Raw genomic sequence first — 27344 nt, 5'->3', positions numbered from 1 at the left:
TTATGATCATTCCTTACTAAAGGATACTATTTCTATGTTCCGGAATTATTATTTTGACCCGATATATTGCATGCTTTAGTAGATTGTGTAGCTCATTATACTAATATTTGTTTTCTGCCATTGTTTGCAAGAGCTCGGGGAATAGACTGTAGTGACATATTGTAGCAAAACTTTTACAGAGAGTTTTAATGTTGAAAAGCTTTTGTATTCAGTATAAGTATAAGTCCTTATATAACCGGTTTGTTACTAGGTATAAGTTATGCACGAATTGTTATGTTTTGAAAAGTATCTATTCTTTTTTTTAATTTGGATCCTTGCTCATAAATAAGGTCATTCCTATTGATGAAGTTCATACATTGAATTCTCAGGTCATAGGGTTAGAAGTAAATAATTTATATTTTATTCTGTTGATAAGGTCGACCAAAGCTTCATAATTGTCTCAGGAGGAAATCATATAATACCAGGACATGGCGACAAATGACATTTCGCTTCTGCTTAGCAATCTGTTTTCGTTTTAAGTGCTGTTTTGATTATGCAGGTAGATAAGTAGCTACATTTGTATTCCATCGATAATACTACTAATTATTGAACACAAAACTGCATGGAATATATTCACCTATTTATTTTGATTTTTAAAGTTAAAGGGGATAGAACGTGACAAAACTGTTTTAAAATAACCTGAAAAAAAAATGAAATGGAAAACTTCAATATCGTATATTAATCAGATAAAAGGACAACTGAAAGGATGAGTTAAAATTTATTCCAAATTAGCACATGATTTTCTGTTTAATTTCATTACTGCATCGATTTACCAGCCGTCCTGATGATAAAGTGGTGTTGGTTTTGTTTTTGTGTCATTTGGACAGTGGTTGTTATTGTTTATCCACGTAAGTTTCTATTTAATATTAATAAGAAAAAGAAATTCTTCAAATAATAATCGGACATGAAAGAAGAATTGCAATATATGCTTTACTTATCCTTTATTTTAAAAACATGCCATATTCATAGATCAAAAATAAACTGAAAACGCCATGGCCATAAATGAAAAAGACAGGTAACTTGATTACAAATAAAGAAAGTGTAATGTGAACCAATTGTTTCGATTAAATAAATTCAAATACATTGGGAAAAATATGTTTGAACATTTCATCATGAAAACCATCAGATTTCAAGGATATCAGGCTGATCAACTTTCAAAATTATGAAGGAGAAACCTTCAGAATAAAAACTGTGATGTATATCATTTATACCCTTTCCTATCTGTTTAAGTTACTAGTATACATTATCCTGTTCAGCACAAATTGATCCCAATAAAAAATAATGTTTTTCACATACATAAAACTAGAATTAATCGTTGCACATATGTTACTGGAGTCAAGCATTTTTTTTTAATTTAAGTTAAGCATTTTGTTTGTATTTATACACAAATTACATGCTAAAATAAAATTAGGGAAAGGGGTGAAAATGTGAATTTAAATTTCCTTTGACTATCATTACAAAATGTATAAGGGTTTGGGTGGTATTGTACATTTAACTTGATATGTTCTTTCACTAAAAAAATCCAAATTTGGTGACTATATCGGCGTATCTATCCAATTTAACTAGAGATAAAGGATACTACAGATACAGTTAAGTCGGCTTCATATCTTCACTTACATCTATAAATTGACAATGAGGGTCGATTGGAAACAAAACTTTACGTCAAAAGAGATGATTTCAGCTTTCCAATTGTGAACTTTCCATTTCTAAGTAGCATCCATCCAGCATTACCTGCATACGGTGTATATATCTCCCAATTGATACGATATTTCCGTGCTTGTATTTCGTATTATGATGTTCTTGATATAGGGTTGTTGCTTACAGGGAAGCTATTAAATTAAGAGTTCCAAATGGTAAAGTTTAATTCATCTCTTCTTAAATTTGAGGGACACCATCACGAGTTGGTTGACCGTTATGAAATAAACTTTTCATAAATGATATAGGATATGTTCCTTACGTAGTAACTAAAATTTCCTTCCCTGTCATAAATGTGACCTACTGAATTATACTATTTACCAGATTTGTATCTCATAAACAACACGACGGGGTCACATGTGGAGCAGGATTTGCTTACCCTTTCGGGGCACCTGAGATCACCCCTAGTTTTATGTGAGGTTCGTGTTGTTTATTTCTTTAGTTTTCTATGTTTTGTCGTGTGTACTATTGTTTGTCTATTTGTCCTTTTCCTTTGTAGACATGGCGTTGTCAGTTTTTTTTCGATTTACGATTTTGGCTGTCCCTCTGGTATCTTTCGTCCCTCTTTTAAGTTATTTGTAGTTTTAGTATATTATTTTTTTTAGCATAAAATGTATGATTTTCCCCGGTTGATAAAATATTTTCTTTTAATAAATAACACTTCATGCGTCTGTAAACCTTTTATCTGGCAGATGTGACAATTTATAAAATAAAACAGTCCTTAATAAAGGTTGAAAAAAAATTAAAAAAAATAAAAACGTGATATTTAAAGACTCTTTAAATCAAAACATTTCCTGTTTATAATACAATAGTCGAAAATAGCAAATAAAGTCAGTATACCGCTGTTCGAAAATCATAAATTGATCTAGAGAAAACAAGTCCTGGTTACAAACTAAAACCGACGGCAACTTATCAACACTAAGAGGAAAACATTAAGTGCAACAACCCCCCCCCCCCCCCCCCCCCACCCCCCCCCCCCCCCACCCCCCAAAAAAACCCCAACATACATAGAAACTAACAACTGCCATTTTCTTCACTTGGTAGAGGACATTTTAGGAAAAATATGTTGAAAGTAATCTAGTTTAATGGCAAGCCAAACCTTTCACTTATATGGCAATGTTAACAAATTTTGCTAAAATGATAACTCTACGTTAAATACAGCACAAATACACGTTATTACACTAACTACAGAGAAACTGATATAATAGTTGACACAACATACAAATCACAGACCAACAACTAACATCTTCTATTACCGACAGACAGCACAAGACATCAAAAACAGTGGTGCACATAGAAAACGAATATTCAATCATGAAATTCTTACAATTATTTACAATTATCATGACAATGAAAGCAATGCAAATTCACATTCAGTTAAACAGTTATATTTGGGAATATGTACAGACAGACGACATAAATGTTAAACCACAATATTAGACGCGATAAATATTTTTAATCTTTCCCTTCATATCTCTGTTGGAACAGTTTCTGCGTGAGAAGCACATGTCCGTATATGATGTCGGTAAAGTGTGAACATGCACAAGCACAGCGTATCAAATGAGATATGAACACATCATACACCGACCAGAGGGTATGTTACTACTGAGAAATGGGAATTTGATAATTGGGATGTTGAAGTCATCCCGTTCGTCATAGATATAAGAGTAATGTCGTCAATCTATGTCACTATTGATGAAGCAGTCTTGTATCAGTTGTACTTAAAATATAATTATAGAATAAAATATCTTGACATGCTAATTGGTTTATTTAATACTTTGAATAAGTAAAACCAATCAGTTGCTAATAGAAGAAGAATCAATTAAAAAAAAGTGTTGCTCCTGATTTTAAGTTTTAACTTAAGATCGTAGAGGAAAAGGGTACAAAAAGATCTGCTAGACATCATCTTTGCTCTTGAACAAAAGTTGTGTGACAAAGCAGAGAGGTTTGAAAGTTCGACACACAGAATTCTTTAAATGACCGACTGATAGATGAAAGGAAAGCAAATGTTCTTTTTTTTCAAATATATCGAGAGAAATGTCAAGGCTAAGTAGAAATTTCTACATAACATACTGCTATCCAAACAAGTACTATTCTCCTAAGAAATAGTGAAAAGACATGCATGTGATATATATATAATGTTAATTCAGATTTTGATCATTTCTATTTAACATGGAAATATATGGATAAACTAAAACTCTTCCTCGATAAAATTAGAATAGGACATTACACTACATCAGTTATTACGCGTTTGTATCGTTACATGATAAACTGTCAATATTTTTTTTGTATAAATGATTATCTGAAGAAGAAAGATGTCAGCATTTTCAAATAATGGATTGTAAATAACGGAAATCGGACACCATTTCTAGATTTGTTATTTTATTAAATTTGTTGAATATCAACTAAATAAATATATGAATGTCTATAATACAGAAATCATTGAAGCTTTTTGCTTTGAATATATTCTAAACTAGAATAGAATATCTATAAATATTCCTACTTAGTAAATCGTATACCATGTACTAAAATGAACTTAATCGATAATGAAGTGTACTAAATGTTAACGAAACATGGTAAAAGGTACCGATATGTCATACATAAAATCTAAAACACACGTAATGTATAAATAAAATTATATGTATATAATTCAATAAAAGAATTTGATTAATAGTAAAAAAATAAATAATTGTACCCCCCTTTTTCTTAAATTTTTGGCAAATGCCTGTACAGTTCATGAGAAAATGAGAAAAGATGTAGACAGTAAATGTTATAAATACATCTGGAACCAGATAAGGTTAAAAGAAATACAAGTAATAAAGTCATACGAAGAGTTGGTCTGATCGGCAGTGTGAACCTAGCTTTACAGTAAACCATTTACTCCAGTATCATTTTAGTATTCGATACTCGATACTACCAAACATACTCGAGTACTTGAGTACTTATTGACATTCATAGTTTAAATATTTTGCATTTTTATAGGTCTGTTTGATCTGCAACTTAGCACTTGTTTGGATTTATACTATTTTGTAATGTGTCTTATGTAGACGTAACGCGCGTCTGGTACACTTGATAACTATTTAACCAATTATAATTAAAGTTGTTTATCATTGACAATAATGAATATTTTGAAAACTATTCAAAGAACGTTACAGTATTTTTAAATGTCAGCCAATAAGTATTTAAATCGTCCTATTCATTGAAACAGAAGGAACATGACACATTACGCAACCGCAGTTAAAATTAATAATTGTTCTCTGATCTTGGTCAATATTTACCTTTTCTAGCTATGAAGTTAATGTGCTCAATGCAAAAGTTTTATTGGGATAACGAATAACCTCTAACAGATTGAGCACCTGATATATACAATTTAGGAGATTTTATATAATACATTTATCCAATATTTTAAAGAAACATAATGTGGAGATTTATTATCTATTATTTACTATTTAGATATTGACATTCGTTTCAAATGTATATTTTTGTTATTAAAATGATACGATAATCAGAAAGTTCATTCATATTTGGTTACTGACTACCAGTGAAAGTGAAGCTTTCAAATTTCAAAATATATCTTATTTACATTTACATTGACAATGCGAGTCGGATGAAAACAAAACTTTTCGACGAAAGGGATGATTTCAGCTTTCTAATTATAAACTTTTCAAATCTATGAATTAAACTTTCGGCAGCGTCTGCATAGACAGTATAGATCTCCCAATGGATACGATATTTATGATTGAAATAACATTTTTTGTCACGATTTAGTTGATGCAGGCCTAGTGTTGCTTCTTCCACAGAAAGTATTAAAAGAGGGACGAAAGATACCAAAGGGACAGTCAAACTCGTAAATCTAAAACAAACTGACAACGCCATGGCTAAAAATGAAAAAAGACAAACAGAAAAACAATAGTACACATGACACAACATAGAAAACTAAAGAATAAACAACACGAACCGCACCAAAAACTAGGGGGGATCTCATGTGCTCCGGAAGGGTAAGCAGATCCTGCTCCACATACGGCACCCATCGTGTTGCTTATGTGATTACAAATCCGGTAAATAGTCTAATTCGGTAGGTCAAATTCATGAAAGGGAAGGGGATTGTTGTTACGACGTAAGGGATATATCCGATATCATTTGTGAAACGGTTATCCCATAACGGTCAACCAACTCGTAATGGCGTCCGTAAAATTTACGAAGGGATGATTTCAACTGCACCATTTGGAACTCTTGGTTTAATAGCTTCCTTGTGAGCAGTAACCCTGTATCAAGAAAATCATGATAGGAAATGCAAGCACGGGAATATCGTATCAATTGGGAGATATATACCCCGTATGCAGGTGCTGCTGGAATGTTGCTACTTAAAAATGGAAAGTTCACAATTGGAAAGCTGAAATCATCTCTTTTGTCGTAAAGTTTTGTCTTCAACCGACCCTCGTTGTCAATTTCTAGATGTAAGTCAAGATATGAAGCCGACTTAACTGTATATGTAGTATCCTTTATCTCCAATTCGATGGGATAGATGCGATCCACATAGTCACCAAATTTTGAATTATTTAGTGAAAGAACGTCATCTATATAGCGGAAAGTAGAGTTAAAGGATATTGCTAACTTCTTATCTTTCTTCCTTAGAAGTTCCTGCATGAAGTCAGCCTCATAATAATAAAGAAACAAGTCAGCAAGTAGAGGGGCACAGTTTGTTCCCATTGGGATGCCGACAGTCTGTTGAAAAACACGTCCTCCGAACGTAACAAATATGTTATCAATCAAGAAATCAAGCATCTTGATAATATCGGTTTCAGAGAATTTTTTGTTGGAATCAGAATGATTCTTTACAAAGTAGGATGTATCCCTCCCTAAGACAAAATACTTGTATCTACGTTGGCCATTCTTCTTTATGAAGCAAAGGAATACCAACTCTTTTAATTTGTCTTTTAGTTTGGAATGTGGAATACTTGTGTAAAGAGTAGAAAAGTCAAATGTTTTAATACTGTTACAAGATGAAAGAGAGTTAGATTGTATGTAATCTAAAAGATCTTTGGAATTTTTAAGTATCCACATCTGATTCACGCCGCCTCTAGAATAGGCAGTTTCACAATAACTTTGAAGCCCGTCTTCGATTGCTGATAAAATTGATGTTAATAATTTAGAAAGGGGTTTCGTGGAGCACTTGGAAGACCCAGCAATATACCGTTGTTTGTAAGGACACTTTTGTAGTTTAGGTATCCAATACAGTGATGGAAGATCCAGTTCTTCATCTTTGGTTGAAATACCAAAGGAACAAAGAACAGACCTATGATTATCCAGGATTTCCTCTTTGGTAAGAGTCGTGAGGGTATATGTTGGGTTTCCAAGTGAATTGTCTATACCTAATTCGTTTATCAAGCAATAAATGTAATGACTTTTACAGACAAAAACGATGTTATTTGGGGCTTTGTCTGCGGGGACAACAACATATTTATCATGGAGGTCAGATAAGTGTTTAGCAACATTTGGATCTTTGAAGATTGACGTAGCATGGTCATTGATGGACCCATTCAGTTTCTTAATTCTGATTTGTATTAACGACCTCACTGCCTTAATCCATTCGGATAGAGTGTCTACGTCTTCCTTCTCGCGCTTAGCCCATTGCCTGGCATAATCCTCTTCTGAATCCATCAAAATTTTAAAATTGTATATCCAATTGATGGATTTAGGCTCACGATATTTCAGACCTTTCGATAACACGTTTCGTAGAGAAGTGTTATTAACTATGTTTAGGTCACCGGTAATAACGTGGCCAGCAGGATTATATGTGAATGGGGAACTAGCACAAGTGCAATCAGGAGGTTTAGACTTGAAGTCGTCAATATCGAGATCCTGCAAAACGCGTTAAACCTGATCACAAATTATAAAGTTGAAATCATCCATTGGAAATTTTTAAGGACGCCATCACGAGTAGGTTGAACATTATGTTGACCATTATGAATTATTTAAATTTGTATGTCCTTTTGTCGTATTTTGTCTGCAGTTTCCCCTTGATATCGTTCATATCTTTTTCACTAAGATTTTATTTTCATACTCGGTTTTAAACTTATATGGGTATTGGTTTTGTTTAGATATTCAGGTGTCAAATTGATGACCACCGAAATGATTCAAACTCCTTCATTTATAGGATATGATAATTTATAAATATACATAGAATTACACAAGTTCATTTAAGAATTGAATGCTTCTTTTTGTAAATTTATTGGGTGGTAAAAGCGTTGACCGAAGTACATTTTGTATGAAGCGCGGAAGCGCTTCATTCTAAAAATGTACGCACGGTGAACGCTTTTACAACCCTATAAAGTTTCAAAAAGAAGTATTCAATACTTATAATTACATTTTATAGCTAAAATCATGAAAACACGATTTTTATCCAGTTTTATTTAATTCACCTGTGCACTTTTTTGTCGGACCTCGTGTCATCATGCATGATAAATGTTATTGTCTGATGCAATTGTTTACGGAATAACATGTTAGCCAATCAGAATAACGTATTATAATGAAACTTACATCTAATGTAATTATTAAAAAACAATCGGCAATGCATGGCTTCACAATACTCTTTCTTATCCATACTTGTCTAATGACTATAAGCCATGTAATTAATCATCATGATGACATTAGAAATTTACAATGTATGTTCTAGTAAAGCTTATTTAAAGCAACAGTAATTAATTTACCCGATATTGAAATCTCAAAAATCGATACAAAATATACAAAGTTTTAAGATTATTGTATGAAAATAATTGAAAGATATTGAAATGCGATAACATATGAAGATATTAATAAAACATTGAAGTAGATAAAAGTTAAATAAGAATAAAAAGATTACATTCCCAGGACATTTAGATTACGTTAGTTAAGGTCATTAAAGTTTAAAAAATATTGTTAAAGAAATCTACTAACAATTGTGTATTGAGATTGGGTGGTGAAAGTATATATCTAGTTGTTTGCTCAGTGTGTGAGGGAAAACATAAATGTATGTACTCTTGATAAAAATCTAAAGGGTTTTTGAATTGTTTATCTGTAAGGTATAATTTAATAGATTGAAGTGATTACCATATGTGCTATTTTTCAATCTGAACTAATGAATAAGGGGTCACTCGAATGTTAAAAGTGGCATAACAGATTGTGTTCAGTGTTACAAAATTCATTAAAAGAAAGAGAATTCACATGGAAATAAAATTTAATTAGTAGGGTTTATTGTAATCTTAAATTATATCCTAATTCTATCCTATTTTTTGGATTTTTTTGTAGACATTCAAATGTGAAGTCATTTGAACGTCGATCTCTTCGACTAACTCGGCTGTGACTTTTTTTGTGCAGGTTTAGGTTGTTTTGTGTATTCGATTGTATTCTGTAAGTAGTCACCATTTCGGTGTCATCATATCTATTATATGGTAATTTTTATAAATTTGTTGTTTGCAAAAGTATAAATCATTTTAAATAATAAGGATGTTCTTATCCAAGGCAGAAATTTTAGCCGTACATGGCAGTATATTTTGGAACTTTTGGTCTTCAATGCTATTAAACTTTGGGCTTGTTTAAGCTTTTGAACTATTTTCATCTGAGCGTCACTTGTTCGTCTTGTGTAGACGAAACGCACATATGGCGTATTAAATTTAAACCTGGTACCTTTTCATAGCTAGTAATCGTGTGCTTCACTGTTCTATATGTTCTCCGTTTTATTTGTATTGTAGTCCTATCAAGTAATGTTGTTCTTTTAATGTTATATTTAATATTGCCATAAAAGCTGGAGATTTGGCTAGCCACAAAATCAGGTTCAACTCACTATGTTTTTCTTAAAATGTCCTGTACCAAGTCAGCAAAATGGCCATTGTGATATTATAGTTTGTGACTGTGTGTGTTACATTTGAGTGTTGAGTTTCTGTTGGGTCGTAGTTCTCCTCATATATTTGATGTGTTTCACTAAGTTTTAGTTTGTAGCCTGGATTTGGTTTTTTTTCAATCGATTTATTAATTTCAAACAGCGGTATACTACTGTTGTTTTTTTTTATCTAGATATAGTATATCATGAACATGTTTTTATATAATAATTGATTAAACATTGAACTAAATGTACAATGGGTAATATCTATAACTTCAAAACTCTGATTATGTCAGTAAACATAACACAACATAACAGTGATAAAAAGATATCCAATAAATATCATAGCGTTCGATTCCTAAATGCATACCCATACCCAAAGTTGTTTCCTTTATGGCACAGTACTTTCACAGCATTTTTTCCCTGGGTTTCATTTCTTGTTGTATCCGAGTTTCATATTAGCAAGCATACCATGGCATTTACTTTATGGTTAATGTGAAAGCTTTAATTGGTCTTATCAAAACTGAAATAGGCACGAGATATCAATAGGATATTCAAAACTAATATGTCGGAACAAAACTGATGTTCAATGGTTAAACACGAAAAACGGTGAAAATACGAGCAAGTCTACTAACTTATTCATAATAAACTCAAGTGTTAATAATAAGAACTCCACCAAAATCCGAGGTTGAGCTCGGGTGCTCCAGAAGAATAAGCAAAGCCTGCTCCATATATAGCTACTGTCATAGATGTCTTAAGCTAGGAAAGAAAGACGGGATTGTGTAAACGATAATTTAAACACATCCGTGGACATTCGGGACACTGATATTCCACAACGACAAAATGAAAATAATTTAAAGACCTTCTCATGAAAAGCAAATTTTAACAAACTCGTCATGTTCAACTAACTTGTATATGCATCAATAAAAATGCCAAGATATTGTTACCAACTTGAAAACCTTGGTTCAATAGCTTCCTTGTGATAATCCCTGGATGTAGTTGGGATTTGTGCTGCTTGGTTTTCAAAAAGATAAACCTTACGACAAAAGACATGATTTCAGCTTCTTAATTATGAACTCCTAATTTCTTAGTAGCAACATTACAGCAGTGCCTGCATACGGTGTATGTGTCTCCAAATCGATATGATATTCCCGGGGTACATTTCCTATCATGATTTCCTTGATAGAGGGTTGCTACTGTTAAGAACGCTATTAAACTAAGAGTTACAAATTGTGAAGTTGAAACCATTCCTTCGTATATTTAACGGACGCCAACACCAGTTGGTTGACCGTTATGCAATATATGTTTAACAGATGATGTTCCTTATGTTGCAGGCATGGGGTAATGCAAATTTGTAATTGTAATGCATGGTAATGAATTACATTTTCCCAAGTAAATGCATGTAATGTGTTATGCATGACATGTAATTGTAATTTATACATTACTTAAGCAAAAAGTTGTTAGTTTTTATACATCACATGCATCACTTTTTTCCAATTACTATGTATCTTAAACAGAATGTAGGAGATTTAACAAAAAAATAAATTAAGATTTCTTGATTAACTAAGAAAATATTCATTAGCATGATAATTTTTTTTTCTCAATTCATTTTTCACACTTCACTCAAATTACTTGATGAAATAACACTATATATCAGATTTAGTTCTTGTTATTTCATTTTATTTCATACATTTTCCGTAGAACAAGAGTGATATGTGAAAACATTACTGTAAAAGTGTTCCATTGTTGTCAAAAGATCAATGAAAACCTCGTCATGATTGAACAACAGATAATTGAACATTGTCATAAAACCTTAATTAGTTTGTTTTACAATTAATCTTTTCACCATTATGACTCTTGATTATAGATTGTTACATAAGCTCTATGTGTATAAACTAATCATAGATACCAGTACTTAATTTAGTATGTACGCCATGTGAATGTGTCAGTTTGTGTACAACGAGGTATATACCATGAAACTTAGAGCGAGGGACTTGTATGTACCTTTCTATATACTATCTAATTTAGCACATATTTACCATTTGAGTAATACTGTAATTAGTCTATTGATACATTTTGTTTAACTAGGTGTAGCATTTACGTAGTTTTGTAAATCTACTTACTATTTATATCATCTTAAAATATGTTATTTCAAAAGGCCATTGACTCCAGAATGAAAATATGGTAGCTGCTGGTGTAAGTATATTTATGGATATAAAGCTGTGTTTTACAATACATGTACTTCTTTACATGGTAAGATGACAAAATAAACTGACAAAAAAATAGGCAATTATTAAATTGCAATGGAAGCTTTACATTCTTACGGCAAACATTTTTCAATTTTATATAAAAGCTAAAACTATGATAAGTTCAAAAACATATAGATAGTTTGCAGGGTAGATAAAAAAGGTGGCGTTGGAAAATACCCTTTTTGGGATGAGCAATGCTTTTGAATGAGGACATACAGTTGTACCCCCTCCCTCTTTTATCTTGGGTTTGAACCCCTTTTGATATGGATAGATCTGCCCTTGGTTTCTACCAATAGGTAGTCTAGTTGATAGTTTGCATGCCTGAAATATCTGTCATTTGACATTAAGCAGCCAATACTCAATCAATTTATGACGAAACAGATCAAATAGCTTTAATTTCCATTCACAAGGTTTCATGGTTCACTCTATTTTTGGGTACAAAGTAATTGCTTGGAAGATAAAAGATTACATTGTTCCTAATCAAGGTATAAAGAACCATATTTGTTACTCTTTATTTAAATGAAAGAAACTTTTAATCGTCAAAAAATTTTAAGATCCAAAGATTCAATAGAAGAATGTTTAAAAATTAATTTGAACACTAATTACAAACTATTGAGTTTAATTTGGAGCTCAACATATTTTTCCAAATAGCCAGTAGCAGTGTTTATTTCAATATCTTGGTTATGGTACAATGAAATATTATCCTGGTGGTCATTCATGCGTAGTTACTGAGTACACGTAAAAACTATGAACTATGACAATTAGAAGGCAAATTCAAGCAATTTCATTGGACGAAAAGTTGTAAGTATGTGCTAAAATATGATAAGGGAAGAAATCATCAGTAAATATTTTGGATTTAATCCTGGTTTGCCCACTTTAATTATACCAATTATCTATTAGTAAAGGGATAAAAAAGACAAAGGGTTAAATGAACATACAATTGTATAGTCTGTTCCTACTTTTGTAATTCCGTTTGATTTTGCAAAATAAAGGAAAATAAATCAAATATATTTTATCAATAATTTGATATCAATTTTAATCTATCCATTTAACATACATATACTACTAAAGAGAAAACAATGACACTCATCTATAAAAGTGTCTTAACAATTTACACTCATTTATAAAAGTGTCGTAACAATTTATTAGTTTCTGAATGCTTTTCATAACCTAAATGCTCCAATACAAGTCTTTTTTATTGCAATGTTTCAGAATGTACGAACAATAATAATGTGTACTGTCGGCATCCCAATGGGAACAAACGGTGCCCCTCTACTTGCTGACTTGTTTCTTTATTATTATGAGGCTGACTTCATGCAGGAACTTTTTAGGAAGAAAGATAAGAAGTTAGCAATATCCTTTAACTCTACTTTCCGCTATATAGATGACGTTCTTTCACAAAACAATTCAAAATTTGGTGACTATGTGGATCGCATCTATCCCATCGAATTGGAATTAAAGGATACTACAGATACAGTTAATTCGGCTTCATATCTTGACTTACATCTAGAAATTGACAATGAGGGTCGGTTGAAGACAAAACTTTACGACAAAAGAGATGATTTCAGCTTTCCAATTGTGAACTTTCCATTTCTAAGTAGCAACATTCCAGCAGCACCTGCATACGGAGTATATATCTTCCAATTGATACGATATTCCCGTGCTTGCATTTCCTATCATGATTTTCTTGATAGAGGGTTACTGCTCACAAGGAAGCTATTAAACCAAGAGTTCCAAATGGTGAAGTTGAAATCATCCCTTCGTAAATTTTACGGACGCCATCACGAGTTGGTTGACCGTTATGGAATAACCGTTTCACAAATGATATCGGATATGTTCCTTACGTCGTAACTACAATCCCTTTTCCTTTCATGAATTTGACCTACAGAATTATACTATTTACCGGATTTGTAATCACATAAGCAACACGACGGGTGCCGCATGTGGAGCAGGATCTGCTTACCCTTCCGGAGCACCTGAGATCACCCCTAGTTTTTGGTGGGGTTCGTGTTGTTTATTCTTTAGTTTTCTATGTTGTGTCATGTGTACTATTGTTTTTCTGTTTGTCTGATTTCCTTTTTAGACATGGCGTTGTCAGTTTGTTTTAGATTTACGAGTTTGACTGTCCCTTTGGTATCTTTCGTCCCTCTTTTTGTACACATCTTTGTTTATCATTTTTTATATTTGTCAAATTCAGGACATTTTCCTACTTATATTATATCAAATAAAAATATCCTTGCACATTTTCCTTGCTTTGATTGCAGAATATACATGTATTTTTTATAAAAAAAAAAATATACATTGTAATTAAAATTAAAGTGATATTTGTCAAATTCAATACATTTTCTTGCTTAAAACTAATCAAATATAAAATAGTTTTGCACATTTTTCTTGATTTAGCAGCAAAATATTGTATCAGGTATAAAATGTTACACATGCTCGACTCACCTTTAATTTAAGGCAATACCAAAGGTCGCATGCATAATCAAACGATGTCGAATCATTGTCTTCTAGAACACTAATCTATTAATGACATCTTTAAAATTATTTTAAATTAATTGAACTTAACTGTCCTGCAATAGCCAAGTATTACCTCAATGTTCCACTCTTATTAATGTTAAGAAAAAAAGCATTGATATTTTTTTTCTTCAAATCATATCAGTTAGCATATCTGATAATGCTTTAATGTGAATTATCAAGTGTGTTCTTGTCACGTACTACACTAAAAGTCAATATACGGAGCCTGATAGTATATATATCGGTGTGAGAACATTATATCGCCCTGAAGTTTAATTCGGTTCATGTTGTTCAGACTTTAATGTTATATTTTGTGTTATAGATTGTTTTGTGTCCATTTATCCAGATGTTTTCTTTTTTTCAAATGTTTTTGTTAAATTTTAATTAGAAAACAAACAATAAAAGTAAAGCAATATATCGATATCTAACATAAATTTTTAAATTGTCTATACTAATTGATTATTTGCCGATTCATAGATCAACTCAATATATGTAATAAAGTTGTTTAATTTATAATAAGCATCAATATAATCTTATTTAAAATAAGGTTATAATTGGAACGGTTTTCTAAAAGGTTAATCTCCTTAATTCAAAATACAACTGTAGGAAAGAAATTTACAATTGATGTTTTAGAAAAGCTTAATCAAAGCAGCAGTAGTTATCTGATACTGAAATCTAAAAAAATTGATACAAAAGTTACGTGAATATAAGATAAATGTATGGAAATAATTAAATGAGATTGAAATATGATAACACATAAACAAGATAAACATTGAAGTAGATAACAATTGAAAAGTGAAACCACAAAAATACTGAACATGGAAGAAAATTAAAGACGGAAAGTCCCTAATCATAATGAGATTATAAATAATGTATTCTAAGTACGTTAAGATTACGTCAATAAAGGTCATTAAAGGTTAAAAAGTATTGTTAAAGAAATCTAATAATCGGAGCATATTGAGATTGGTTGGCAATAGTATGAAGCTTATTATCTGCTTAATCTTCGAGGAAAACGTTTCTAATACTCTGTTAAATACACGAGCGAATCGAACAATTTCAGATATATACAAACTATTAGATATTAACAAGAGAACGTCGCCGTCTAAATTTGATAATTTAAAATGACTATAGAGTTGAGATGTTTTAAGCTTTTGTTTTAAACGTTTAACGCACAAAACAGTTAAGTAACACAATTTTGAATGCAAAATGATGTGCCCGATTTATTATAAGATTTTATTTTTAATAATAATGCATAGAAAAGAGTTCAAGTAAATGCTATAAAGATATCCATCTGTTATCTTTACATGACTTTTTAAATGTCTTAAATGAAAATGTATATTCAAGATCGTAAATGATTTCCACATATCTCTTTTAGCTCAACACTACAATGTATTTATGAATTTATGCATATCAAATATAAGAGGAGAACTAAGACACAACAGAAACACAACACTAAAATGTAACATACACAAAATGGTGTATTCCAAGTACGGAAAGATTACGTCAGTAAAGGTCATTAAAGGTTAAAAAAACGGACATATAACAGATTGATATGTTCTTTGACAATTATGTATTAGAGTATACATCTGCATTTGTCTTTAAATGACAATTTATATTTTATTATGTGGTTTTCTAAGTTGTTATGTTACACTCGAGTTAGGGTGAAGGTTGGCATTTGTTAAAACGTTTAAACTCGCTACATTTCTTTGCACTTGTCCTTGTTCAGTGGTTGTCGTTTGTTGATGTAGTTCATAAGTGTTCCTCGTTTGTCGTTTATTTTCAAAAAGAGTAGACCCCTTGGATTTCCTCTTTGAAAGTTTTACTTAATTTTATCAACGGTACACGAACATCATTCGTATGAATCAACATGCAGTCATTTTTAAGTTCAGATATTTCACATCCAATCTGTTATGGCAAGACTCTGTACAAAGCGCAAAATATCGACATTTACCTTAACAGCTAACCAGATCTTAAAACATACAGATAGTTACGATATTGTTTTCATGCAATCAATGGTATGACATATTTTGGTATTAATGTTGATTCACTTATATGGTCTATGCATTGGAAATAAATACATCTACATATGTTTAAAAGCAGTTTTTGGAAAGGTACGATTTATGTTCATCTCGTATGATTGATGATGGTATGATATTTAACCCCTAATCGAAGGGTTTATTCACGATTTTTATATGATGGAGGCACATTCAATCAGTTTAATTGAAGTCTGGAGCTGGCATGTCAGTAACTGATAATAATTCCATGTTAAGTTTTGTATCATTGTCATTTTGTATTGTTTCTTTTGTTACCTATTATGACACCGCACTTGAACTTCTATTGAACTGAAATTTAATGTTGGTACTGCTGTATTTTTCTTTTATTCTATATTGGCAAAAGGAATAAGGGAGGGTTGAGATCTTTCAAAAAATGTTAAAAACCCACAACTGTTTTGCTTCTCTCCCGAGTCAGGAGCCTTTGGCCTTTATTAATATTGTTTCTTTTTTTTAAAGTTTAGTTCATTGAACTAGTATATATTTTGTTCCGGATGCGGTATTTTTATCAATGCGTTGAAGACCGGTTGGTGACTTTCGGGTGTTTTCTGCTCTTTGGTCGTGTCTCTTTAATACATTCCCCATTTCCATTCTAAATTTTATTTGAGTTTTTTCTGTTGCTAACAACAACAAAAAAATACATCCTCTTAGTAATGGGAGACTTTAATGCCAAGGTTGGGATGAACAGTGAAGGTCATGAGCACATTATGGGAAGGCATGGAATAGGAAGATGAAACGAAAATGGAGAAAAACTCCTTGATATTTGTCAAAGGAACAACTTAGTAATGACTGGCACAATCTTTCCACACAAAAACAAACACAAAGTAACATGGATATCCCCAAACAGGAAAACAAAAAATTAAAATAGTCCATATCCTGGTTACTAGACAACACAGAAAATCAAAACTGGACACAAGAGCTAGGAGAGGAGCAGACATTCTCAGCGATCTCGAACTCCTCAAATGCAAATTAAGAATCAAACTTAAGAAATGCAAAATAGTAACAGATACTTCAAGAAAGATATTTCATACCACCAAACTACAACGTCCAGAAATAAGAAAAGCATTTTCAATAGAGCTAAATAACAGGTTCCAACTCTTAGACGAGCCAGATGACATAGAATCATTCTGGGAAGGTATAACAAAATGCTACAAATAAACAGCAACTAACACCCTAGGTTTTAAAGAGCGTGGACAAAAGCCCTGGATTTCCAATGAGTCATAGGCACTTGTAGATGAGAGAGGACAACTAAAGGAAAGAACTAACAACAGTAGATCAGAACGAGTTAAGAACAACTTAAATGTCAAGTACAGTGACAAAGACAAGGAATTGAAGAAAAGTATGAGAAACTATAAAAGGCAATGGGCAGACAACTTAATAGAAGAAGCAGAAAAAGCAGCAAGCAATGGTATGATGAAAACAGTATACGAAGTAACAAGAACAATTTGCAATGAAAAACATGAACCACCTCATCAAAGATAAGTCTGGAAATCCATTATCTAGCCTTGATGAAAAACTAAAAAGATGGAAAAAAAAACCTTTTAAGAAGTCTTCAACAGACCTGAACCTGAAATACCATTTAACATCAATTTAAAGTATGAGATCGAGGAAAGAGAAATAGATACATGTCCAATCAGGAAAGATGAAATTTCAAATGCATTGCAAAGATTAAAAAATGAGAAGTCAGGAGGCTAAGATGGCATAACAGCTGAAATACTAAAAGCAGATACAATAACAACCACCAAGTATTTACATAACCTTTACAATATGATATGGATTGGAGATGAAATACCACAAGAGTGGAATAAAGTTCTGATAGTTAAAATACTAAATAAAGGAGATCGAACATGCTGCAATAAATATAGAGGGATAACAATACTTTCTGTGCCAAGTAAGGTATTCACAAGAATCATTATCCGAAGAATACAAGAAGGAAAAGAGGGACGAAAGATATCAAAAGGATAGTAAAACTCATAAATCTAAATCAAACTGACAACGCCATGGCTAAAAATGAAAAAGACTAACAGACAAACAATAGTACACATGACACAACATAGGAACAAGGAATAGATGAAGAGCTGAGACAAGAACAAGCCGGCTTCAGAAGGGGGTAAAAGCACTACAGAACAGCTTTTCACGTTAAGAAACATCATAGAACAATGTTCGGAATGGAATGCTCCTTTGTACATCAACTTTGTAGACTTTGAAAAGGCGTTTGATTCCATCCTCAGGGAAAGCTTATGGTCTATCTTAAAAGCTTACCACATCCCAGACAAACTCATCACAGTTATAAAACTCTTTTACGACTCATTTGAGTGTGCAGTCATAGACGAAGGAATACAATCGGAATGGTTTAAAGTAAAAACGGGAGTAAAACAAGGATGTGTGATGTCTGTTTTTTTTATTCCTATTAGCCATTGACTATGAAATGAAACGATCAAAGATCATGAAACAGGAATCAGATGGAAATTTACCACCAAACTAGAAGACCTTGATTTTGCTGACGACTTAGCTCTACTGTCTTCCAAATTCCAAAACATACAACTGAAAACCGATAAACCTTAAGAGAATGCAATCAAAATAGGACTTAAAATTAACACAAAAGTAATGCGGATCAACACCACAAATAGCAACCCAGTGAAGTTAAATAAGAAAGACCTAGAGGATGTCGATACCTCCATTAACCTAGGAGGAATAGTAACAACAAAAGGTGGCTGTGACAATGACAAAGACAACAGGTTGAAGAAAGCTAAAGGTCAATTTAGCAGGCTTAGAAAAATATTGAGGTCGTCGGTATTGTCATTTAAATCAAAGGTCAAGTAATTTAACAGCTTAGTCACATCAGTCCTACTACATGTATATGGAAGTGAAAATTGAAAACAATCGAACAGGACAAGAGGAAATTGAACACCTTCCATAAACAGATGTTTAAGACAGATGCTGATACTATATCCAACGAAAACCTTCACATAAAAGCTGGAACAAAGAAGCTAAGTGATGATATCATAGAACGGCGATGGAGATGGAATGGCCATGTACTAAGGATGGATACCAGCAGAATACGATCAGTTGCACTGACATGGAAACCTGAGGGAAAGAGGAAAGTTGGACGTCCCAAAACCACCTGTAGACGGACTGCGGAGACCGAAAGAACATCACTTGGATGGAAAAGCTGGTCTACAGGAAGAACAGCAGCTAAAGACCGTGTAAAATGGATGGAATGTATCAGGGCCGTAAATGCCGACAGGCATGAAGAGGATAGGTGAGGTGAACATAAAAAACACATTTTTTTACAAACTCAAATATAGGCTAAAAAGGAAATAGTTTAAGTTTGTTATTTGTCATCCGAATTGGTGGCATGTAGTAGAATTCCATCATCGGATAGGGATTCAATCCAACACAAATCAACCTGAAAAATCGTTAAAAGTAGTTTTTCATCCAAAAAACTTGCATATAAAGCCCTAAAGTATGTAAAAGAGGGACGAAAGATACCAAAGGGACAGTCAAACCCGTATATAACACGGAAAACTAGGGAGAGGTGTTTGAGAACTGAAAACGTATGCTTCTGCTTGCTGTAATGAGGATCGATGTCACTGCTGGTGGATGTTTCGTCCCCGAGTGAACCACCTGCCCACTCGTCAGCACTTCAGTGTTGAAATGAAAATAAATTATATGGCCATCTTTGTAATTTTCCTGTTACAAAACTTTGAATATTTATAAACATTATGATTTTCTAATCACAGGAATAGATTAACTTATCCGTATTTTAGCACAATTTTATGGAATTTCGGGTCCTCAATGTCTTCAACTTTGTTTGGTATACAACTATTTTAATCTGAGCGTCACTGATGAGTCGTATGTCGACGAAACGCACTCCTTGCGTATTGAATTATAGTCCTGGTAACTTTGTTAACTATTTGGTACTTTGAACAATTTTGATACGTAATCGTTCTTCTCTGTTTCAAAACCGTTACACCATGTCAGACATAGCCGCCCCCTCTCATATGGCATTCTACACGTTGAATAAGTCAAACTCACTGAAGGAGTTTTTTTTTTGAAGATGTTAAAATTTTGAAGCCAAAAATCAATAGTAGTAAGTTAACAAAAGAAAAAGCTATAAGGAGTAAGGTCAATCTAATTAAGAATAAATTGTGAGACGACAATTATTTAAAATTGAAACAAATGGTATTTTATAAAATACAATGCTATATGATATTTCAGTAAATCAAAAATATATCAAGCCAATTAGTAATTATAATAAGACAACTTCTTTGAGATAAGAATACACATCACTTATGTTATTTGTAAACAATTTCATACTGAACATTATAAAAGAAGATGCGGCATGGATATTACTCATTGTTAACATGTTAAAGGGCAGCGCGGTAATCTTTAGTTGCCTATTTTGGGCTTCATTTGACCTCTGATGGTAATTGATTCTTGGCAATCCAACTAATACTACAGATGTTCATCGTTTTACGATCAAAATGATAAGCAAATCTAGATTTTGAAAATGTGTTCAAGCAAAACTGTGTACCTTTATTATCGGACAAACAATTGATTTTAATTACATTTGTAACTCCGATTTGTTTGTCCCCTATCGATTTATGAATTTCGAACAGAGGTACACTACTGTTGCCTGTTTTCACTCTGTTTCAAATAATATCTCACTTTGAAAAACAAAATATAGTGACTTTTTCAACTGAAAATAAAAAAAAAATATTGACATAGAACAATAGATTGATTGAAACATTACAACAAAGACAACAATTCAAATATCAGATACATGATAGTCGAAAGAAACCAAATGGATATTCAAACGCATGAGTCGAAAATAAACCCATAAAGCCATGTCAAAAACAAAATACGACGGAAAGGAAACTGCAGTTCACAAAACACAACAAAGAAAGTTAAAAGACTCAAGTGTAATTAAATTTTAGTAAAAAAAAACACTCGCCATACAGATGTTTATGTAAATTTCTTGATGTTTAAGATAAAGGACAAGGTACTATAAGGCCTGTTTTTGAACTACCTATTTTCTCATTTTTCAAATTCTGTTTTGGAAAGCTATTCATTATGTCAAATCATTCTCTTATGTTTGAAATTTGTTTGAAAAAACTTTAAAACCACTAATGTTTGCAACAGGGTGAAGTGGCGGGGGTAACTTTCTGTTATTATTCAAATATTGTAAATATTCTTCATTTTGCAACAATTATTTTTTTATTGCCTGCGCCAACGTGACCCTAGATTTTTTTCCCCAATGTCATTACAACTATTTTTACTGTCGAAATCGCCATAATTTCTCCCGGGTCACGTAGACGGGTATTAAATCTTAAAAAACAATTGTTGGTGTTTTTGATGCCCTTTTTACCCCCTAAAATCACTCATTTTCGGAAATTAATAGTTTTGAAGTTAATCCAAACAAACTTCAAACGTAAGGGATAAGTTGCTTTCCAAAGCAAAATTAGAAAATGAGAAAAAGGGGGCGAAAAACAGGCCTTATCGTATTTGTCCTTTCAACTTTAGATACATCTAAATATATCATTTTCAACGTGTTTTAATTTAACGGTTCTTCTGGTACTATTGACTACTGCGTTTTATGTAAATATTTTGTAATCGTGCTTGAATGGTTTTTTTTTCATAGGCCAGTACATACTATGTGAAGTCGATATAAGTCCAGTACTTGAATGTCCTGCTGGTCAAGTGGTCATGGTCAGCGACGCCTCATACGGTAGAACAAACTCAATAGTGTGTCCACATGTTTCTATTAATCCTTCCAAAACATATGATGGTACTGCGTCAATTACTACAAGGACAAAGGGTGATTGTGATTTAAAGCCATCATGCTTACCATCAAGAGGTGGAATAGGGGATCCTTATCCAGGCGTATACAAATATCTGAACGTGACGTATGAATGTCTTATCTCAGGTACAAATATTTTGTTTTGTTTCAAATATATTATATCGTTAATCATAAAAATTGTATTTAATTGTTAATATTTTTTCATCCTTAACAAACCCCTTCTTATTCATTAAACAGTGTATATCTGATGTCATAAAAAAGTACAAGTGGTCTCAAATTCTTTTAAGAGAAATAATATGCGATATTGTCTTTTCTTATCATCACTTTTCTACAACGTTGTTTTAATGATTCCCTTTGTATTTAACAGGAGGATGGGGAATTTGGAAAACATTTGGAGAATGCTCGGCTACATGTGGAAAGGGAATCCAGTCATTTCAGAGGAAATGTAATGACCCTGTTCCAGAAACTAATGAAACGTACTGTATTGGTGATCACATACAGAACTTAGAATGTAACGCAATTCCATGTCAAGGTTAGAAAGATTAAACTAACAATAGAAAAAAAGGAAAACACACGTTTCTGGCTAAAGATAATTAAGCTTTTAAATCATTTTCAAAGTATACATAGATAAGCCGGTCAGATTTGTCACAACTTTAAACCTAGGGATACTTCAAAATCACATGGTTTCTTTGCGCAAAGATTTAAATATCGATGTAATTTCCAATTATCATATTGATATAAATGTTTTAATCGACTTACAGCTACGTGGATAATTAAAGAGTAATCTTGCTTCGAAGAACGAAGTATATGCTACTGCTATTCAAGTTGTTGCTGTAAAAGAGGGACGAAAGATACCAGAGACAGTCAAACTGATAAATCGAAAATAAACTGACAACGTCTTAACTGAAAATGAAAAAGACAAACAGACAAACAATAGTATAAATGACACAACATAGAAAACTAAAGAATAAGCAACATGAACTCCACCAAAAACTAGGGATGATCTCAGGTGCTCCGGAAGGGTAAGCAGATCCTGTTCCACATGTGGCACCCGTCGTGTTGCTTATGTAAATTATTATTATTATTTTTTTTTTATCCGTGGATATTATTATTTTGAAGCATGCCATCTCAACAACACAAATATTCTTTGCACAGAACTATTTATTTGGAATCAACACAAGACAAGTTATTATGTTTGTATTAACTTATATACTCTCTATCTTTGAAAAGGGGCATTTTCCCTTAAGATGAGATATTTGGTAGTAATGTCTTATCATAGAGAAGACTTTTTAGATTTTTGAAGCAGAGTTAAATTTGGCTATTTTAATAAGGATAACGTTTCCCATTTTAATGCATAAAATGTAAATTTCGAAAATTAATGTTTGTAACTCAAAACCTTTCCAAAGTTCAGATTTAATGAAAGCGTGTGATGTGCGGCTTTAAAAACAACGCAAAAAGTATACCCATCTCGGACAAGAAACCAGAGCTATGACGGAGTGAAACATATATTGTTTAATAAAAAAATTATTTAGAAATTTTATAACTGCAAGAATCAATAAAACAGTAGAAGTATTTTCCCAATAGTATTGAAGATCTGGTTACTTGACTGGTGTTTCATTCGGTTTATATGAATGACCCAAATACCAAAGTCTTTGATGACGTTGGAGGTAAACTTCGATATCAAATAAAAAAAAAAGAAAAAAGACGAAATTAAAGATGTTTCTAAATATTTCACGCAAAACAGTTTTATTCCTACGATTAAGAGTTGTAAAATACATTGTGAAAGAAAGCAGCATCTTTAGACACTATATATATTTGAATTTCTTGTAACATTGTAATACTTTTATACTTTGTTGTTGTTATTTTTCATTATTAAACTAAGTCCTGATATAATAAAAACAAATTAATTGTTTTTCATGCATGTAATTATTTTAGGGCAGCCATCGTCGAGTACACGTGTAATACCCGGTTGTAAATATGTATATCAGACGCAAAAGACTCACCACTAACGCTCTAATCAATTTGAAGGGAATTGAGAACCCAAAATGTAATGTCTTGTAAACGGTCAATTCATAAGTATAATACAATGGAGACAATGCCAATTTTTCTTTGATCCTTCATATTCAAATTATTGTCCCCGATTCAAAACCTTTATTTCCGGCACACTGCCAGGTACAATTTATACCTGATTGACAGTGAACATACTGTAACATTGCATAACCATATTCTCTGTTCAACTAATATAAGGAATCCCTGTGACAGATTCGTATTAAAACCAAATGAAACTAACACCTTTTATATCGGATACTGCCAATGACAGACTTTTCAGAGGTATTTGCCAAATTTTGTCGTTTACTCCTGTTTTACCCTACCTTGGTGTCGTCAATTTGCATATATCCTTTATCTTAATAAATGTTTTCAATTGAAAAGATCTACATGCTTTCAAGATCAGTCTGTTCTTTATCTCTTGTACCAAAATCAGTTTTGACTTAAAGTATTCACCAACATTCGGGGCATCGGTGCCCAAGTGGTATAAGTAGTTCTACTACTATTATCACTAGCCTGTGAACATTGAGGTTGGAGGTCGAACCCGGGTCGTTCGGGTGCACATGACTCTAATCTCAGTTGACTAGGATCGTCAGTTTTCCTATAGAAGTTCGGTGATTTTCTCCGGGCATTTCACAATCCACCACCCGTAAAAACTAACTGCCAAAAAAGTCCAAAAGTGCCGCTTAAATGTAGCGTTAAAACACCACCACACCAACAACAACAGCCAGCATGTCTGATTGATCACAATAATGTTGACAATCAGTGGTTTGGTTGATGCTCCTTTGTAATTTAAATGAATAAATGCAACAGTAGTATACCACTGTTCAAAGAGAAGACGGATTGAAGTTTCCTTCACCGTTTTTGGATACTAGTACCTAAAATGACTTTTTAAAAAGAGGAGTTCATGAACTAGTTATTAAGGTGGTATGGGTGTCTTTCGCCATCTTGGATTGTTAAAAACAGAGAATCTAAGGTCCATATTTTCTATCAAGTTAGCAAAATTTGATGCAGGAATGCAGATATTTAATGTGAATTTTCATTTAAAAGAACCAATTTATAAGAATATAACTTAGAAATATTAATATTTTTACAAGTGTAGATTATTTTTGGTTGTTTTTGAATATTTTCAAATTGGCAATTTAAGGGGAGGTAACTCTAAAACAGTGCATTTTCTGAAGGACTCTACATGAAATTTTCCTATTTTGTTTTATAGCCTGAAAAAACGCACGGTTACCCTATCTTTTCTTTTGATATTCTCAAAGCATTGTTTTCCTAATTTATTTTACAATTCTATCATTTTGTTTAGTTTCTATTCACAAAATGTTGTTTTTTCCTGTATAATCCATACAAAATTTGTCATTTTGTCACAACCTGTAGCTTGCGAAAATGCGCGGTGACCTATCATTTTTATAATATTTTTGAGCATGTATCAATAGATACTACATTTTGACAAATTATGAACAAATTCTATCATTTCTATTTTAGACTCCCATACCACCTTAAGTTAAATAAGGTTGAATGATAAAAAACAGTTGAAAACTGCAACTTTTCTCGATAAGTCATAGTTTGACGTCACGAATATAACACTTTACGTTAGCAACGTCATGACCTCCATTGTAACTGTATCGTATGCCCTTAACAAGACAATTAATTCGATCTTTAAAATGAGCATAGGGAATAGTAATTCATGACAAAAATGAAAAATCTTGCGAACGACATTGCAAACGATTATGTTTGCATAAAAAAACAAGTTATACCTAAATTTTCAATGCATTTTTAACTTATGTATAGGAAGCTGGGGATGTTGGCAAACAGCAGGACCTTGCTCTCATTCTTGTGGAAATGGCACCAGATTAAAGGTTAGAGAATGCAATACTCCTGTTCCAACAAATGATGCATCTTTTTGTGATGGCAAAAATACAACGGTGGAATGGTGTAATTTAAGCGAATGCCCTGGTATGTAACAAATATTATGTATCGTATAATATCTTTCAAAAGTTAACAAAATTTAATGAAATGCTAACTCAATAGTAAGTTTTCTAAATATTCATGGCTGTAAATAATCACAGTAAACACATGAATGCATCAAAGTCAATAGACTCTGCTTGGACCTTTCAACTAACAGACAATAGCAAATTGAAAGCAGACTGTATATGCTCCTTGTTATTTAAAAGAAATATTGGAAAGGGTTTCTTCAGAAAAATCACTGAACATTCACCATGATTTCCTGCATCCATTTATTTTATATTCAAGATTTTCTTGTCTTTTTTTTAATGATTCTAATTTAGAAACAAAGTAGAAAAACAACAGAGAAAATCATATGAGTAATATTTGATAACGACTTCAGCTTTAACAAAGCTGGATTGATATCATTTTGAAATTATCGATTAATGAACAGCAGTATACTATTGTTACCTTTATTCATACAGAATAATCATGTGACTTTTGTTAAAGATTGTATGTTGACCTCTACGTTTCTTAAGTATGTGAATTGAGGAACATACAAACAACATTATCAAACCATAATAGTGTTATAACAGTTGCATATTAGGACATGATGATGAATAACTACTGTTATCATGGTGACGAAATGAACAAACTCATGCAGAAAAAAAAATTACAATGCCAAATGTAAAAATTTACAAAGTTTGGATATCGTCTTTATGAGAAAAAGCACATTACAAAATGATTTTTCATAATTTCATTTCGATTAACCTTCACGCATTCTAAACAAAAATATCGTTCAATATGTTTCCCTTCTTCTAGTTTACAAATGGGGGTACCTGAAGGATCTTAACCTAACTTTAGTGGAGCTGAAAGAAATTATGAAAGAAGAACTTAATGAACTTAAAAGAAATTTGACTGTGGATAACAAAAACACATCATCCGCCATTAGACGAAGAATCTCAGCACGTGACGACAGACCTTCTGCTGCATCGTTTGGGTATTTTGGTGTAGTGATGTTGGCAACGCCAATTGTCTTAATGGTATGCTTGGACTACAACAATCTGTGTCCAGAATGTATAAAGAGAAGAATAGCAAAAATACTCAAAAAAATCAGTTCATCAACTGAAACGACGTAG

At 32.3% G+C, this 27344-nt stretch overlaps 1 protein-coding gene across 1 annotated transcript; it reads left to right on the top strand.

Annotated features, from left to right (window-relative positions):
- Nucleotides 1-702: 702 nt before the first annotated feature.
- Nucleotides 703-27344, top strand: LOC134714442 (hemicentin-1-like). The gene is made up of 5 exons (XM_063575684.1): nt 703-887; nt 22054-22338; nt 22580-22744; nt 26053-26217; nt 27028-27344. The coding sequence occupies exons 1-5, from the start codon at nt 824-826 to the stop codon at nt 27342-27344; spliced, it is 996 nt and encodes a 331-aa protein (XP_063431754.1). The 5' UTR covers nt 703-823.

Source organism: Mytilus trossulus, chromosome 4, assembly GCF_036588685.1.
Source record: "Mytilus trossulus isolate FHL-02 chromosome 4, PNRI_Mtr1.1.1.hap1, whole genome shotgun sequence".
In the NCBI taxonomy this organism is placed as follows: Eukaryota; Metazoa; Mollusca; class Bivalvia; order Mytilida; family Mytilidae; genus Mytilus; species Mytilus trossulus.
Note: the sequence above shows the minus strand (reverse complement) of the source record. Positions and strands in the feature narration are given on the sequence as shown.